The 18460-nt window shown below is 46.6% G+C and overlaps 1 protein-coding gene and 1 long non-coding RNA gene across 4 annotated transcripts in view; one reads left to right on the plus strand and one right to left on the minus strand.

Moving 5' to 3' along the window:
* Nucleotides 1-18460, plus strand: part of ITGB3BP (integrin subunit beta 3 binding protein) — a 58002-nt gene that overhangs the window by 18184 nt on the left and 21358 nt on the right. For all 3 annotated transcript variants that reach the window (XM_068239329.1, XM_068239331.1, XM_068239328.1), the window contains exon 4: nucleotides 17566-17638. In XM_068239329.1, the coding sequence (XP_068095430.1) occupies nucleotides 17566-17638 (73 nt within the window). The remainder of the gene's footprint in view (nucleotides 1-17565; nucleotides 17639-18460) is intronic.
* The window catches only part of LOC137520856 (uncharacterized), a 62239-nt gene that overhangs the window by 2367 nt on the left and 41412 nt on the right, over nucleotides 1-18460 (minus strand). The window contains exon 3 of the long non-coding RNA XR_011021953.1: nucleotides 5411-5486. This is a non-coding gene — a long non-coding RNA (uncharacterized lncRNA). The remainder of the gene's footprint in view (nucleotides 1-5410; nucleotides 5487-18460) is intronic.

Raw genomic sequence — 18460 nt, forward strand, 5'->3', positions numbered from 1 at the left:
TGGAAGCCAGCACACAGTGGGGTTACCTTATGAAGACGGGTGTAAAGAAAACAATGTCAGCTATCCAGAGCAACCAATCATAGTCATTTTTCATTTCAAGGACCACTATTGCGAAAAATTTTAAAATTTCAAGTACTTGTGTGCATATAGTTATAAGGAGTACCGTACATTACTCCCAGAGTAAAATGCACTATAAATTACCTTTTCCCATGTTCCTGTCGCTTAAAATAGGCAATGAAATTCTGACAGATCTGACATGTTTTGGACTAGTGCATCTCATCATGGGGATTCTCAGGATTTTCTTTTTTTTTTTTTTTCAAAAGCACTTACTGAATGGCAGTTGCTCAGTCAACTGCCAGAATTGTGTGCAAATGACAGGCTGTCCAACAACTTATATTAATATTATTTTATAATATATTTATTTATTGTATTTATAAAGCGCCAACATATTACGCAGCGCTGTACATTAGTTAAGGTTACAGACAATATTTAGAGTGACATACAGCAATAATACTATACAGGAATACATGCAAACCAGGTCACGCAGCACGTTATGAGTACAAGGCAATGCATAGTCACTGGATGGGAGCATGGAGATTAGGCAAGTCGAGTTCACACAAGAGGTCACTCAGATCCATAGGATGGGTGTACGGAGGTGCGTGAACAGGTAGGAGACACAAGGAGGACTCTGGTGAAGGCTAACAATCTAGAGGGAGAGGTAGGGACACGAAAGGTAGGGGACCAGAGTTCAGCTGTGGGTTTAGAGCTCCAGTCGGGGAGGGGGGAAGGTAGACCAGAGTGAAAAGGTGAGTTTTGAGGGCCTTCTTGAAGATGTTGAAGGAGAGGGCAACCCTAATGGGGGGAGGTCGGGAGTTCCATAGTGTTGGAGCAGCTCTTCAGAAGTCCTGGAGGTGTGCATGGGACTGGGTGATGCAGGGGGCGGTCAGGCGAAGTTCATTGGAGGAGCGGAGTAAGCGGCTAGGTGTTTAGTGTTAGTGTAAGTAAGGGCCAATGCATACCTAAAAGCGCTAGTAGAGTGGCGTGGCAATAGGGGTTGCAGAGGTTATGACTGTATCAGGGCCCTTGGTCCAGAGGGGACCAGTAGGGCCCTCCCTGAACTGCAGTATTAGCTCTCTATTGGTCCTGTGCTGGTAATAATTAATTCTATAGATGCTTTGAATAGTAGTAATTATTAACAAACTGTTCTCCATCCCCTTCTTGCACCTCTGACACTGTAGTTGCTATTGGCAGGTTTTCGTGCGCCGTATGAATTGTTATCTATAGAGTGCTGGGGGGCCCAATTTAAAACTTGCACCATGGCCCACGGCTCCTTAGCTACGCCACTGCGGTAGCGTAATTGCAAACGCTCAGCGCTTTTAGAAGTGATTTTTCTAAGCGATTACAGGCATGTGCCTAGCGATTTTCTATTTATATCTAGCGATTTTTATTTTTATTTATTTTTTTTTTTAATTTTTTTTATTATTTATTTATTTATTTATTTATTTTTAGGTAGAGCTGCAAGTGTGTATAGTCCATTTTTCTATACTTAAAGAGACTCCGTAACAAAAATGTCATCCGGTTTTCTACCATCCTACACGTTCCTATACCTATTCTAATGTGCTCTGGCTTACTGCAGCACGTTCTACTATCACCATCTCTGTAATAAATCAACTTATCTCTCTCCTGTCAGACTTGTCAGCCTGTGTCTGGAAGGCTGCCAAGTTCTTCAGTGTTGTGGTTCTGTGATGCATCTCCCCCCTCCAGGCCCCTCTCTGCACACTGCCTGTGTATTATTTAGATTAGTGCAGCTTCTCTCTGCTCTATTATCGTTTACAAGCTGGATAAATCCTCCTCTGAGCTGGCTGGGCTTTCACATACTGAGGAATTACCGTATTTCGCGCCGTATAAGACGCTCCGGAATATAAGACGCACCCAGGTTTAGAGGGCAAAAACAAGGGAAAAAAAAATACTAAACCTGGTGCGTCCATATTCCAGGAGCGTCTTGTACATAACCTTGTGTGTCCTCATGTGTGCTCCTGTGCCCCCCATATCCTCATGTGTCCTTCTGTGTGTCCTCCTGTGCCCCCATGTGTCCTTCTGTGCCCCCATGTGTCCTCCTGTGGGACCTAATGTGCCCCCCATGTGTCCTCATGTGCCCCCATGTGTCCTGTGTCCTCATGTGCCCCCATGTGTCCTTCTGTGCCTCCCATGTGTCCTCCTGTGTATCCTAATGTGCCCCCCATGTGTCCTCATGTGCCCCCATGTGTCCTTCTGTGCCTCCCATGTGTCCTCCTGTGTATCCTCATGTGCCCCCCATGTGTCCTCATGTGCCCCCCATATGTCCTCCAGTGCCCCCATATGTCCTCCAGTGCCCCCCATATGTCCTCCAGTGCCCCCCAGCCTTCCTCCCTCCCACCTGCGTCTCCTGGCCCCCCCGGATGAAAATGTCAATAGCAGCGGCAACTTACCTTTGGCAGCTTACCTCCGCAGTGCGCCCGCGATGACTGCAGACGTCCGTCTTCAGAGCACTTCTCGCTCTAGTGACCGGCTTGAACTGATGACGCGCAGTTCAAAGCCGGCCACTAGAGCAAGAAGTGCCCTGAAGACGGACGTCTGCAGTCATCGCGGGCGCACTGCGGAGGTAAGCTGCCGATACTTATTCCTTCACCCGGGGGGGCCAGATACAGAGGGGGGAGGCAGAGGAGGCTAGCGGGGGGCAGCGCAATGATATAGGATCAGCGCAGGAGCCTGCCAAAGGTAAGTTGCCGCTGCTATTGACATTTTCATCCGGGGGGGCCAGGAGACTCGGGCAGGCATAGGGAAAGCAGGCAGGGAATCCCCAACATGGCGGCGGGTCGGCGGTTCGGAACGGCGGGCGTTATTAAGTTGGGGATTCCCTGCCTTTGCCGTATAAGACGCAGGGACTTTTTCTCCCCATTTTTGGGGGAGAAAAAGTGCGTCTTATACGGCGAAAAATACAGTACATACAGGCACAGCTGTCTGCACTCTGCAGGAAGAAACAGCCTGACACTTCAGTGGAAGATAGCTGCAGGGGGAAAGAAACACACAAATGATCTCTTGAGATTAAAGGAGAACTGTAGTGAGAGGAATATGGAGGCTGCCATATTTATTTCCTTTTAAGCAATACCAGTTGCCTGGCTATTCAGCTAATCCTCTGCCTCTAATACTTTCAGCCATAGGCCCTGAACAAGCATGCAGCAGATCAGGTGTTTCTGACAAATTAGACAGATATGACAAGATTAGCTGCATGCTTGTTTCAGGTGTGATTCAAACACTTCTTCAGCCAAATACACCAGCAGAGCTGCCAGGCAACTGGTATTGCTTAAAAGAAAATAAACATGGCAGTCTCCATATACCTCTCACTACAGTTCTCCTTTAAAAAGGAAGGCTGTTTACAGCCTGCTTGTGTATGGATGTATTTTCTATGTGTGGACATACTGTACATCAACCTACTTCCTGTTTTGGTGGCCATTTTGTTTGTTTATAAACAAGCTTTTTAAAACTGTTTTTGACCACTTTTAATGCGGCGGGGAGCAGCGAAATTGTGACAGAGGGTAATAGGAGATGTCCCCTAACGCACTGGTATGTTTACTTTTGTGCGATTTTAACAGTACAGATTCTCTTTAAAGAAAACCTGTAACAAGAAAAAGTTCCCCTGGGGGGTACTCACCTTGGTAGGGGAAAGCCTCCGGATCCTATAGAGGCTTCCCCCACCCTCCTGTGTCCCACGGCGGTCTCGCTGTGCCCCTCCGAACAGCGGGGATGTATATATTTACCTTCCCGGCTCCAGCGCAGTATCGGCTCTCCGCCTCGGAGATAGGCGGAAATAGCCAATCGCTGTCGGGCCGCTCTACTGTGCAGGCGCAAGTCTCCTGCGCCTGCGTAGTATAGTGGACCCGACAGAGATCAGCTATTTCCGTGCTGAGAGCTGCAACAGCGCCACCGCTGGAGCCAGGGAAGGTAAATATAGCAAGCCTTGTCAGGGATGATTGCGGGGCGCTCTGGGGGAGCCAGCGCTGTATTGCCTGCAACTACAGGGGAGGGGGAAGCCTCATTGGGACCATGACTCTTCCCCCTCCCGAGGCAAGTACCCCCCAGGGGACTTTTTTTTCAGTACAGAGTCTCTTTAACATTGAGGCTGAATCGCCTCAGAAATGCTGCAGGACTAGCGTTTGCGTTTTGGGAAAAATCACATTGCTCTGGCGTGATCCATCCCATTCAAATACATTAGCCAAGCGCTTTTCAAAGTACTAGCATTTTAAAAAGCGATTAGAAGCGCTCTAGGTGTGCACACGATTGGAAATGGAGGTTGGGCAGGTTTTGTGGACAGATTTGTAGGCCAGACACAGTGGCCCATATGCAAGTCCCTTTTCCACCTCTGTTTTCTCCTCGGTGATATTCTCACAATTTGTAAATAAAATGCCTTTTAAACTGCCAGCAAGCAAACCAATACTCAAAATAATTTTTGCAGTATTGTTTCACCTACTTTTTGGTACTTTTTCAATTGCAAAGTGCTAAAAAATTATTTTAAATCAAAGCTGAAAAATGATCTCCTAGGAGAAAACTCAGGAGAAAAAGTGAATTACATATGGGCCAGTATCTAGTTGAATCTGATTCTGGACTGTTATAGGAAGCCAGTTGGAGGGATTCACAGAGGGGAGCCACTGTGGTGTATAGATCCTTTCTAGGGATTGTTTTGTGAAGGGGATACTGAGAACCCCCCACGAGGAGATGGACCAGTCCTAAACCTGTCAGATTTGTATTGTCTACTGTATTTTACAATTTTTCATGATAGTGTTCCTTTAACAACTGAGACGTGATTGGTTGTTTAACAACTGAGACTTGATTCGTTATTCTGTGTAGCTGCTCCACTTTTGCTCCATTGCCAGCACTGATCAGAAGGGGAATCTCCAATCAGATGCCAGTTTAGTTGGACTTTTTAAAAACAGTAAAGCAGGTCCCCGGACCCCGTACAGAAATTATGTTGATAACCAGTTCAGAGGGACATTAGCCAGCGAATTCAGATAAATGTGTCATTTGTTGTTTTCAAGCTTTGATTTCTTAAAGAAGGAATTTACAGAAATTGATTCCATATTTGCAAGAAGCAACAGCCATACTACTAAATTTCAGGACAGTGGACAGAGACATGCAAATCCATTTTTTTTTTTTTACTCTGGTACCGTAGTTGTTTTGCCTCAGCAAGTAGGGTTTTTAAACCCTCTAACTTCGCGCTCTAGTTATACTAGGCAAGAAAAAAAATTGCTGACAAAACTAAATACAAATCAATAATTGTATTTATTGTTCTATAATTTTGTTATAAATGTAAAGGTATTTGCAGAATCATAGTTTTAAGGGTTAGTAATTATGAGTAATCATCGATATACATTACCAAGATATCGTAGCTATCATAGCGACATCACCCAGGGAGAATCCGGAAACTTCAACCACCTCGATGGGGAAGATACCTGGAACGGCACTCAGTACATTTACTGGTTGCTTCTACACAAAAGTGTAGGTGTTTTCCCAACCCATTTATACCCCCTAAATCATAACACAGGCAAGCGCATACACGGTCGCTGTCATAGGTCCGTGATCACAGTGCAAACCTATGATATCCGCTTCTGCGCAATACAACACAGCCAAGCATGGACACCTTGTGCACAGGCAATGGACAGTATGGTTTTCGGCCTTCAAAAACCAGATAAAACCAGTTAGAACAAGATAAAGGTGGAACTGCAATGTAACAAACATGTTATACTGACCTAAAGTTACCTCTAGAGGCTCGAGGGTAACTCCAGGTGCTCAAGTGTAACTTTATAGATCAGAAGGGATGTGAACAGTAATGCATACATACAATCCATATATGTCACAGGTGTATCTCAGTAGGCCACACCCAGAACTATTGGTTTATAGCATGCCAATAGCTTGTACAGACTCTCATAACAACTGTAATGAGAGATATATGGAGGCTGCCATATGTATTTCCTTTTAAGCAATACCAGTTGCCTGGTATTGCGGTGAGCATCAGGACAGCTTACCATACATGCCTGCTCCCCCTTTTTCTCATATTTTTTTGGGCTCTGGTATCCTCTAAGTGCACCTTGCTGATAACAAAGTGCTTTAAAGAGAACCCGAGGTGGGTTTGAAGAATATTATCTGCATACAGAGGCTGGATCTGCCTATACAGCCCAGCCTCTGTTGCTATCCCAAACCCCCCTAAGGTCCCCCTGCACTCTGCAATCCCTCATAAATCACAGCCACGCTGCTGACAAACAGCTTGTCAGAGCTTGCTGTGTTTATCTCTATAGTGTCAGTCTGCTGCTCTCCCCGCCTCCTGCAGAACTCCAGTCCCCGCCTGCATCCCTTCCCTCCCTGCTGATTGGAGGGAAGGGACGGGGGCAGGGACCGGAGCGATGCAGGAGGCGGGGGAGCAGCTGAGACTGACACTACAGATGTAAACACAGCCTCACAGCACGGCTGTGATTTATGAGGGATTGCAGAGTGCAGGGGGACCTTAGTGCGGTTTGGGATAGCAACATAGGCTGGGCTGTATAGGCAGATCCAGCCTCTGTATGCAGATAACATTCTTTAAACACACCTCGGGTTCTCTTTAAGGCTGCTTTCACAGTGGGGCGTTAAAGTCCCACGTTACAGCAGCCTGTAACGCAGCCCAACTGACAGCAATGATAAATGAATGGACTGTTCACAGTGCCCACGTTGCATTGGAGTATAACGCAGCACGGTAAATGAAAGTGCAGCGTGCTGTGCGTTATACTCTTATGTGGCTGCGTTCAAATGTTTGCACATGCTCAGTACTGTTTGTTTTTTTTTGTTTTTTTTTTACATTTGACGCATGCACCGGTTTCGTTCAATAGTACGCGTTACGTAAGCATGAAGAGACTCCTAACGCGGCTCTATATAACGTCCAACTTCAAAGCTAACATGCGTTGCCTTAGGGGCACATTATGCGACCTTAACGTCGCATTTAACTTGGTGTTTGGTGCGAAAGAGCCCTAAAGGGCTCATGAGGCTAAAACCTAAATCTACCTTTACTTACCTGGGCTTTTTCCAGCACCTGGTAGTCATTTGGGTCCCTCACCGTAGCTCTGGTCCTCCCCAGTGTCCTGTCTGTAAGGATCGCCGTCCCTTCTGCGCATGCGCCCGCACGCGACCACGTCTATGTCAATGGGCACTACTGTGCCTGCACACACTACTGCCCAGTGACATGGACGCGTAAGCACGCGGGCGCTTGCATGCACAGAAGCCTCGCCCACAGCTGCTGATCCTTGCAGGTGGCCAGTGGGACACCGGGGAGCATCAGAGCTGCGGCGAGAGACCCAAATGACTTCTAGGAGCTGGAAGAAGCCCCAGCTAAGTAAAGCTAGATTTAGGCTTTTGCCTCCTTTTAAAGTGTGTCCAACTGTTTATGTAGTGACACTTCGGTCTGAACTGCAAACTTTGCCTGCCATTGTCACCAGATGCTGTCCACTAATCATGCACACTTTACAACTCAGGCCTGGGTCTCACTACATAAACTGCTGGACGCAGGCTCATCTTGACATGGAGACAAATTTGGATGCTGGTGATTATACTTTATTATTATTTTTTTCTTTTTGAGAGCTTGAGTATAGTTAGGCTCACACTATGTTCAAACACAACAGATACTCCCACTGCTCACACTGCTTGAAATTAATTCCCGGGGGGGTCGACCAGTCCACGCCCAGATGCAAGGAAGCAAGGTGGAGTAGTGGTTAGCACTCTCGCCTTGCAGCACTGGGTTCCTGGTTTGAATCCCAGCCAGGTCAACATCTTTAAGGAGTTTGTATGTTTTCCCCGTGTCTGTGTGGGTTTCCTCCGGGAACTCCAGTTTCCTCCCATAAGCCCAACACATACAGATGAGTTAACTGGCTTTTAAGTAAAAAAAAAAACAAAAAAAACAGTTAGTGACTGGCTTCAGTTCATCAAGCATTACCGCATTCGGTAATGCTGAAAACAGCTGACTTTCCGGAGCACTTAGTAAAATGTTAATTCATCAAAGCAGTTACCGCATGAAAAGCTGCAATTATGGAGCAGTGAGATAAATTACCGACTTGTTCAGTGAGTGATTACCTCAACACCTGTCAGTAAAATGTCAGCAAATGTCAATTCATCAAGGTTACAGCATTCGATAACATGTGCGGTGATTATCTCCAGCTCTTCCATGTCGATAACAAGCTTGGAATGCCTTCAGTGTGGATGTCCCCGTGATTGACAGCAGCAGGCAGCCAATAAAAACGTCCCTTGCAAGTGCCGCTGATAGGTTGGCCAGGCTTCTCAGGTGGAACAGACCATCCAGGCAGCAAGCAGAGAGAAAAGAATAAAAGATATTTTCCAGGCACCCTTCGTTAGTGTAACTCCTTGAGTGCCTGTTTGCATATGCAGAGATGCTAGTGGGAGCCAGGGCCGGCTTTAGGGGGGGGCAAGAGGGGGCAGAGCCCCCTCATAGACTTGTTGCCCCCTCAAATCAGAGCCGCTCTGCCGCTGCGGCTGCTTCCTGGTCCGTGGAGGACCGAGCGGTCATGTGATCAGTCACATGACCGCTTCTTCCTCGGGCGGCTCTCCGAGACGAGTCTCTGCTGTGACGCAGGCAGTTGCGACCTTAAGTGCCACCCCGCATAGAGGAGGAGTCGACTATCAGACAAAGAGAAATTCCACATGTGTGACAATATTGATGAATTAGCACACCGAATGCGGTATTTTAAGGACTTGGTTATTGTTATCGAACAGCCCTTGATGAATTGAAGCCTATATATACTCTGTACAGCGCTCTGGAAGATGTTAGCACTATATTAATACTAAATAACAAGATGACTGAGTCTCCACCTGAATTTTTGCAATTGTAGATTGCTTTATTCAAATTATCATAGCACAAAATGCACACAACGTTTCGCCCTATGTGACTTTTCACATGATGATTGCAAGGCAATATATGTTTAACTAGCCTTTAAAGAGACTCTAAAGTGAATTTGTTTTGCTATGTTTACCTTAGCATTCGCTTCAGAAGTCTCACCAGTGCTAAACCGCCGCATCCCTGCCAAAAAACGACGGCTGCAGACTCCCCAAATCCCCGGGCGAACATCCACGACCAACTTGGTCGTGGATTGTGCTGCCCTGAGAGGCTGAGCTATTCGCTGTAGCTCCGCCTTTCCTGCTGTCGATCGCCGCCTCTCCCCCACCCCTCTCTGTGAAGGAAGAGTGAGAGGGGCGGGGAGAGGCGGCGATGTGCGGCAATTGACAGCAGGAAAGGCAGAGCTACAAAAGAGAGCTCTCCCCCTTCCAGGAAGTGCCGTCTTTAGACCTCCCCGGGGATTTGGAGGGGTCTGCAGCCCTCGTTTTTCGCCGGGAATGCGGCGGTTTGCGTCTGATGAGAGTTCTGAAGCGAATGCTAAGGTAAATTTAGCAATTATTTTTCGCTTCAGACTCTCTTTAAAACAACCTGCAGTGAAAAGAATAGAGAGGCTGCCATTCATTCTCCAATAAACAATACCAGTTCGCTGACTCCTGTGCTGATGCTCTGCCGCTAATACTAGAAGTCCCTGGCCCCGGAATGAGCATGCAGATCAGATGCTGTGACTCTGCTCTGACTCCACTGGCTGCAGGCTTGTTGCAGGCATGTGACGCAAAAACTACTAAAGCCAACAGCTCAACATGACAGCCAGGCAACTGGCATTGTTTATAACCTAATGAACATGGCAGCCACCGCAGCACATTTTGCTAAGGATTATTTTATTCTAAATGCATTTTAACAGGAAGAATAAAAAAAATTGAAAAAAATCATTTTTTTCTCAATTTTCTGCCATTATAGTTTTAAAAAAAAATGTTCTAAACCCACACATTTTATTAGCCCATTTCTCCCAGTTATTTCAACATTTCAGTTGGGTCCCTAGTACAATGTATGGCGACAATGTTTTATTTTAAAATAATTGCGTTTTTTTTCTGTTTTGCGCCCATCACTAATTACAAACAGTAATATGCCCCCATGACATACATATTAAAAAAAAGTTCAATCCCAAAGGTAACTGTATTTTTGTCATTGCTATGTATATATTTGCATATATATATGCAAATATTAAACTTTGGTTACTATGGGAGAGTGGGGGAGGTAAGGAGTTAATTCTAATGGTATTTGTGTCTTTATTAAAAAAAAAAAGATGTAATTTTACTATTTGGCCACAAGATGTCCTCACGCATTTTCTTCCTGTGTACTGTTAGTACGCAAACAAGAAGTAACGCGTGGCTGTGTTACTGTATTTGTTACCATGACCACAGGCAGCACATTGATGCCGGTGATCACTGATACCGGACTTAGATCAATGAATGGGAACTGTGTTCCCATTCACTGATCTCCCCACTAATGGGCAGCGATGAGACCACACGTGGGAGGTGGCCATTCGCCGCAATAGACGCTCATCTACGCCCCTGTGCCGGAGATTAAGTTTACAATGACGTAGATAACGGTGGCAGAGGTAGGGAAGTGGTTAATAACTCTGTCATTGGAGGAAGCTTCAGCTCACCTGTTTATTGCATAAATCTAAATTGCCCTTTAACTGAGCCTGGTTTTGTGTGACAGGTGCTCTTTAAATAAATAAATAGAAAAAGTAATGTGATGCGTGAGATTTAGTGTGAGTGATCTGTATGCTGGCAGAGTGTGTGGAGGCAGAGGAGCCGGTAATGTAAAGTGTAAATGATATTGGTTTTAATAAACTTTGTTCAAGCTGCGTGTTTAACTGTTCTCCTCCATCTGAGTGTGTCAGTGTGTAATCCACGCCTGACAGGAGTCTCATTACTTTCCCTAAGTGTGCTCCTCTCATTTCCTCCCTGCAGACGCTCGTTAGAGCTGCAGAGTGTGGACGTTGTACAGGGGTAGCGTTGCGTCCCAATCTTTTTATTCTTATATATGCCTCTGTCCTTTGTCTCCTTCATCTACTCTATAGGGTATCTGTCTGTCTATCTGTCTGTCTGTTTCTCCCATCCAATCCAAAAAAACTTTATTTGCAGGAGCAAATATATTTAACATTGCCAAAGCAAAACATTAACATTAGCATTGGAGGGGGTGGTTGTGGGATAATAGGCATGGGGAGGGTATAGGCAGCATTATAAGGGTTATATATTTCATAGGGGTGGGTAATGGTATAAGGAGTAAACAGTCCATGGGGTATTGTGTTCCTCTCAGTTGGTGGCAGACAGTGACCTATCGGGCCGCTATTTGCATCATCATTTCCTCTTCCCCCGGGAGGATGTAGTGTTTCCTTTCCTCAACTATGGAGGTTAAATCCGGGATGTGGGCGGAGAGTCTCTGGAAGTAGGCAGTCCTCACGGGTGCGTATTTGCTGCAGTGTAGCAGGAAGTGGGCCACATCCTCGAGGGACCCCTGGTCACACTCCCTGCACAGTCTTTCCTCTTGGGGCTTCCTTGTCTCTCTATGCCTCCCTGTCTCTATCTCCAGGCGGTGGGCACTTAGACGGTACAGGCTCAGGGTCTGTCTTTGGGGTAATGTAGCCCCTCCAGATATGGAGCCATTGTGTACTCCCTCTGTAGTGATTGGTAGACTGTGACTTTCTGTGAGTGTTTCATGTCACTTCTCCATTCCTCCAGGTATTGTTCCTTGCAGCTTTCTATAGTCCCTTTTATTTGGGCTTTTGTCAGGCTGTTTTGGGAATCCTGGCTGGGCGGGCTGCTAACTTGTTGCTTCAGGGCATATGGTGTGGCCACTCCCATCCTGCCAATCTGTCTGTCACACACACTACATGGCTCAAATTATGCGCACCCCCCACCACCACAGCCATATGAGAATAAGAAATCATTTGCACGACTGGGTCGTACCCGTCCTTTTGCATCCTCTGGGTCCCCTCCATGGTCCCACTGGTGGCCCCATTAGCCTGGCGACTTCAGTATAAGAAATGCACAACTGCCTGGCCACGCACTCGTCTCAGTCACACGCTCGTCACTGTAAGCCTCCTGCACATCCGTGGTCCTGAAAAGACTTACAGGAAAACTAAAGTGAGAGGGTTATGGAGGCTACCATATTTATTTCCTTTTAAAGAGAGTCTGTAGTGAATAAAATTACCTCCTTTTACTATGTAGTCCTCTTCAGCAGTATGAGCAAAGATGAATCGCTGCATCCGCGCGGCTGAACTATGTATTTACACCAGATCTGACAAGATTAGCTGCATGCTTGTTCCGGGTGTTGTTCAGACACTTTTGCATCCAAACAGATCAGCAGGGCTGCCAGCCAACTGGTATTGTTTAAAAAGGAAATTAATATTGCTGCCTCCATATCCCTCTCGCTACAGTTGTCCTTGAACTGTGCATGCGCAGGAGGCTTATAGTGATACGGACGGGATAGAGCCAGGTGCACGGATGGGCTGTGCATGCGCAGGAGGCTTATAGTGATACGGGCGGGATCGAGCCAGGTGCACGGATGGGCTGTGCATGCGCAGTTGCGCACCACTTCTCCCGAAGTCGTCAGGGTAATCGAGCCCCCAGCAGGACCACGGAGGGGTCCTAGAGGATACCGATGGACCTTTTGGACTACGGGGGGGGGAAGGAAGGGGCTGGAAGAAGCCCCGGAGAGTGCAGATTTTCATTTGAAGAGTCTGCTCAGGGTCCCTTTAAGGGGGGAAAATGCAGGGTGGAAGGGCACGGAGAGAGTTCATGAGGTTGACCGCAGAGGGGAAAGAGGGTTTCTATGTCTTGAGATCCTGGTGGACCTCTGGCTAGATGGGAGTCGCAGGACAATATGATCCTGTCAAATATGCACCTGCAGACCAATAGTCCTTATTATGGAGTTGGTCCCTGTTTGTTGTTATATCAGTCTCCACACTTCTGTTTAGGCTGGATTCCCACTAGAGCCAGACTCCTATGGCCAGCGGGAGCGGACGGGGATGTTTCTGGCCATTGTGGCACACCTGGCAAGGAACCTTTTGTCGCCCTACCCCAATCTAGTGAACAGCAATATCATAACCTCCATCAGTTAGTTTTGTGGGCACCAGTAAGAAATTGATAGTTTGCATTGAAATACTGTTGTTTCTCAAAATAAGTTTGTAAAGGATACAGTACATGGTTACATAGTTTGGCTTAAAAAAAGACATTATCACATATACATCTCACTAGTCCAAAGTCCGATCTCACTGTATTGAAGTGTATGTATGTATGCACTTTATAAACAACATTCTGTTTATATACAGCCAGGTCTTTACAGATTAGAATATTGTCCTGGAAATCCAATTAGAGTTGTAACAACCAACACAGCAGTGCCCATTTAGGTGTTAAAATGACTGTTCAGCTCTTCCCTAATGGAACTAGCAGTTGGCTATAAGAATTCCATTAAGTCCAGTGTGCTAAGACTAGCTCTGTGGTGCCCCTTCCTATTTTTGTCACTCCAGATATCTGCCTGGTTTGCCTATGCCTAAAAACAGCCCTGGACAGAGAATGGTATGTTTGTGGTTCAGTTTGAGCCTGGGACAGATGCCCCGGTACCCTCTTGTGTTACCCCATCTCCCCAGTACCCTCTTGTGTACTCCCATCATCCCAGTTTAACCCCATATTCAGTGTCCTCTTGTGTAGCCCCATATTCAGTGTCCTTTTGTGTAGCCCCATATTCAGTGTCCTCTTGTGTAGCCCCATATTCAGTGTCCTCTTGTGTAGCCCCATATTCAGTGTCCTCTTGCGTAGCCCCATATTCAGTGTCCTCTTGCGTAGCCCCATATTCAGTGTCCTCTTGCGTAGCCCCATATTCAGTGTCCTCTTGCGTAGCCCCATATTCAGTGTCCTCTTGTGTAGCCCCATATTCAGTGTCCTCTTGTGAACCCCATCTTTCTTGTGTACTGTAGATTATTCCAGGTAGCTGGCTGGGACACATTGCAGGACCATTGGCTCACCTGTCCTATACTGCCAGTTCAGATTAACCACTTAACAACCTCTGCCACGCTTATCTACGCCCCTTTAAACTTCACCTGAGTCACAGGGGTGTAGATAGGCAACTCCTGTTTATTTTGCTGCTGTGCGCGATCGCGTGCGCGTTCGCGTCTGCGGGCACGCGGATGTGCATACGCGTGGGGCACCCGCTGGTCCGTGATTGGCTGATGTGAACATGTGTTCACAAAGCCAATGACGGTGCTCATTCATGCAGAATGTGTGTAAACATTGCATCAGTCACTATGCTGTTACAGTTACTGAGATCACTCGTGAGAGGATCTCAGATAACTAGCACAGCATTAGTGACTGATCAGCATCAGTGAGGTTTTTTTAAAATAAATTATACCCCCCCATTAAGCCCATTAGCCCTTGCCTCCCTTAAATGTGAAAATTGCTGTGGTTTTTAGGTGAAAAACCTTGTGGTAGAGAAGTGGTTAAGCCTAGTCCAGGTGTGTCCTGGTCCATATACTCACTCCATCCCACATAGGTGTGCACGCACACATCCAAATTTGATTGGCCAATTTTACCACTTCCAAGTAGTATGAAAGCTTCAGTACCAATGAATTGACTCTATATCCGCGCAAAAGTAATGTCAAATTAACTACATTCAATCAGTGGCGTTCCTACTGTAGTGCGCAGGGGGGCGTGGCGCACCGGGTGACAGACAGCCAGGGGGGTGTCGCCACGACCCCCCACAGCAGCAGAGCAGGAGGGGGAAGCAGCGCTAGAAGGAGGAGCAGTGGGGCAGCGGTGGGGAGGGGGGAAATATCCCCCCCCCCCCTCCCTCACCTGGGACCCCTCCTTCTGCCTCTCTCCCCCTCCATTCAGCGGTTGCAAGTGCGGGCTCGGCGGCGGGGAGACAAGCGGAGAATTACTCACCACTTCCGCGTTCCAAGCGCTGGCTGTCGTCACAGATCTCCGCCTTCAAAGCCGCCCACTGTGCTTCCTGATAAGCGAAAGCACAGTGGGCGGCATTGAAGGCGGAGATCTGTGACGACATACGCTGCCAGCGCTTGGAACGTGGAAGTGGTGAGTAATTCTGCGCAAGTCTCCCCGCCGCCGAGCCCGCACTTGCCACCGCTAAATGGAGGGGGAGAGAGGCAGAAGGAGGGGTCCCAGGTGAGGGACGGGGGGGGGATATTCCCCCCTCCCCACCGCTGCCCCCATTGCCTCTCCTTCTAGCGTTGCTTCCCCCCTCCTGGGACATCTATACTGGGGGCAACTGTATTAGCTATACTGGGGGCAACTAAACTAGCTATACTGGGGGCAACTAAACTAGCTATACTGGGGGCAACTAAACTAGCTATACTGGGGGCAACTATATCAGCTATACTGTGGGCAGCTATACTAGCTATACTGGGGGCAACTGTACTAGCTATACTGGGGGCAACTAAACTAGCTATACTGGGGGCAACTGTACTAGCTATACTGGGGGCAACTATACTAGCTATACTGGGGCAACTATACTGGGGGCAACTATACTAGCTATACTGGGGGCAACTAAACTACCTACGCTGGGGGCAACTAAACTACCTACGCTGGGGGCAACTAAACTAACTATACTGGGGGCAACTAAACTAGCTATACTGGGGCAGCTATACTAGCTATACTGGGGGCAACTATATCAGCTATACTGTGGGCAGCTATACTAGCTATACTGGGGGCAACTATATCAGCTATACTGTGGGCAGCTATACTAGCTATACTGGGGGCAACTGTACTAGCTATACTGGGGGCAACTAAACTAGCTATACTGGGGGCAACTGTACTAGCTATACTGGGGGCAACTATACTAGCTATACTGGGGCAACTATACTGGGGGCAACTATACTAGCTATACTGGGGGCAACTAAACTACCTACGCTGGGGGCAACTAAACTACCTACGCTGGGGGCAACTAAACTAACTATACTGGGGGCAGCTATACTAGCTATACTGGGGGCAACTAAACTAGCTATACTGGGGCAACTAAACTAGCTATACTGGGGCAACTATACCAGCTATACTGGGGGCAACTATACTAACTTCATTGGGGGCAACTAGCTTCACTGGGGGCAGCTATACTGAGGGGAAACTACTAGCTATACTGGGGCAACTATACTAGCTAATACTTTAAATTACAGTTAGCTCCACCCTCATCCGGTCTTGACCACGCCCATTTTTGTCACGCAGCACGCCGCAGGTTGTGGCCACGCCCATTTTTTAAGGGGGGGTGTCTTTTAATACCCAGCACCGGGTGCCAAATGCCCTAGGTACGCCACTGCATTCAATACAAAGTCCCATAAAGCATGCCAAGTTCAAAGTCCTCAGAGAGACTCCATATACATCCAAATCACAAACTTCGTCGCTAAAGGTACTTCAAAACTGCATTCCTCCACCAACACCCTTCAAAGTGCAGGCTTACCGGCTGTTTATAAGACCCAAATTATAAGGTCTGAAGCGCATTAGTATTAGCCACCACGATCACTGGTTCCAAATTCACTCTTCCATGCACCTGTGCAAAGCGTCCTCTCCTCAGTATGTAGACACTCCCAACATATGCACAATAAGTGAATAAAAAGATCTAAGTGTACTCCGTCTAAAAGGATTACCATTTATTTAGTAAAAGATCATATACAAAATACTCACTCCTGGGCCCTTTTGACAGGGAACCACAGCAGTACAGCGCATATATCAAATAGGTGGGGTGCTGCTCTCCCATTCATCTGCCCGACCAGGTTTCGCATAAGCGTCATCAGGGGCTTGTCCATTTCCATGTAGTATGAAAGCTTACTTGCATAATCACAGTATTCAAAATCTGTTTGCTCTCATACTACAGGGAAGTGGTAAAAATGACCAGGGATTGGCCAATCAAAATCCGAGGTTTGTGGGCACCCTTAAGTCTAGTACACACTTTTAATTAGGATTGGCCAATCACTGGCCAATATTACCACCTCCATGTAGTATGAGGGCTTACCTTCACAATCTGCCTGTAACATGTAGCATTGAAATTGGGTACCAGGCTTTAGTCTGACCATGTGCCACACAGTTGAGCCTGGTACACACGTTAAAATATGAATGGCCAATCACTGATCAATTTTACCACCTAGAAGGAGGGTTTACCCACAGCAGATTGAGTTTATGTGGTGGTGATAATGGTGAACATCATAATTTGAGCACTCTAACGGGAACACCGATAGTGTTTACTATAATTGGAAAGGGGGGGAGGGGGGTACAAGAATGAAGGCTTTACAAACAGAGACTTTATTTATGGAGGAGACAGGGTATTAATATACACAATCCTACAAAACTGCAGTTGTTATCAATGCTTAATTATCCAGTTTATTGTCATTGTCCTTTCTTGCACTTTACAAAAACAGGTCGTTGTCTAGCATAACCATCTGTTGCAAGAAGCAACAGGGGAGTGAGCACTGCCCCTATGAGTTTACAGATAATGGAACAAAAGTAATTTATACATGCAGATTTGCAGTGCAAAGGACAACCCCCCCCCCCCCCCCCCCCCCAAAAAAAAATCCCACTTGGACGTTTTATTTAGACTGTCCCAAAATGGATTGATGCACAATGTTCTTGCTTTCTGTTTTTGTGCAGATGCAAAGGCTATGAAATCCGCAGAGCCAGAAAGCACCACCAGAGGGCAGTGTTCTACTGAAGAAGATAATGAGTATGTTGTTAAAGTGATTATTGTTTTCAATGAAGTTCTGGGATCCTTACCCTACATTTCCTAGTTACTGTTAAAATGAATTGAAATCCTAATGTTGATTTTAATTAAAGCGGACCTGAACTCAGAACTTCCCCTCTGCTCTAAAAGATGAGCAACAGCATAATAACTTTTAAAGAAAATATTTATTTTTAACAGCTGATACAAATCCTGCAATAAATCTGAAGTGTGTGTACTTCCTGCTTTCAAGAAAGCAGACTTAGGTTTAACACCCTGGGTTTACATGTTAGCTGCTCTGCAGTGGCAGCCATCTGACACAGCTGAGAGATCGAAATACAGAGGTGATTAGTCACAAATGAGGGCAAATTAGACAGGCTAAACTCTCTAAAAACACACAGGGTGCATTTATCTATGTTTTCCTTCTGTCCTGTGCAAGAGTTCAGGTCCACTTTAAAAGGAAACATGTTAGAGGGATGGGGAGGCTGCCATTTTCATTTCCTTTTCAAATATGCTACTTCCTGACTGCTAATCTTCTGCCTCTAATGCATTCTGAGTCACTGACCCAGAAGATGGATGTAGGTCAGGTGAACTGACTCCAGTCTCTGCACGCATAGTCGCTTTCCACCACCAATGGCCAGTAGGGGAAAGAACCCGAGGTGAGAGACATATTGAGGTTGCCGTATCTATTTCCTTTTAAACAATACTAGATGCCTGGCAGTCCTGCTTATCTCTCTGCTCAGCAGTGTCTGAATCACACACCTGTAAAGGTGCCCATAGACCTAAAGATTATGGGCAGATTCGACAAAGAGACAAATTTATCTCTAA

Source organism: Hyperolius riggenbachi, chromosome 6, assembly GCF_040937935.1.
Source record: "Hyperolius riggenbachi isolate aHypRig1 chromosome 6, aHypRig1.pri, whole genome shotgun sequence".
In the NCBI taxonomy this organism is placed as follows: Eukaryota; Metazoa; Chordata; class Amphibia; order Anura; family Hyperoliidae; genus Hyperolius; species Hyperolius riggenbachi.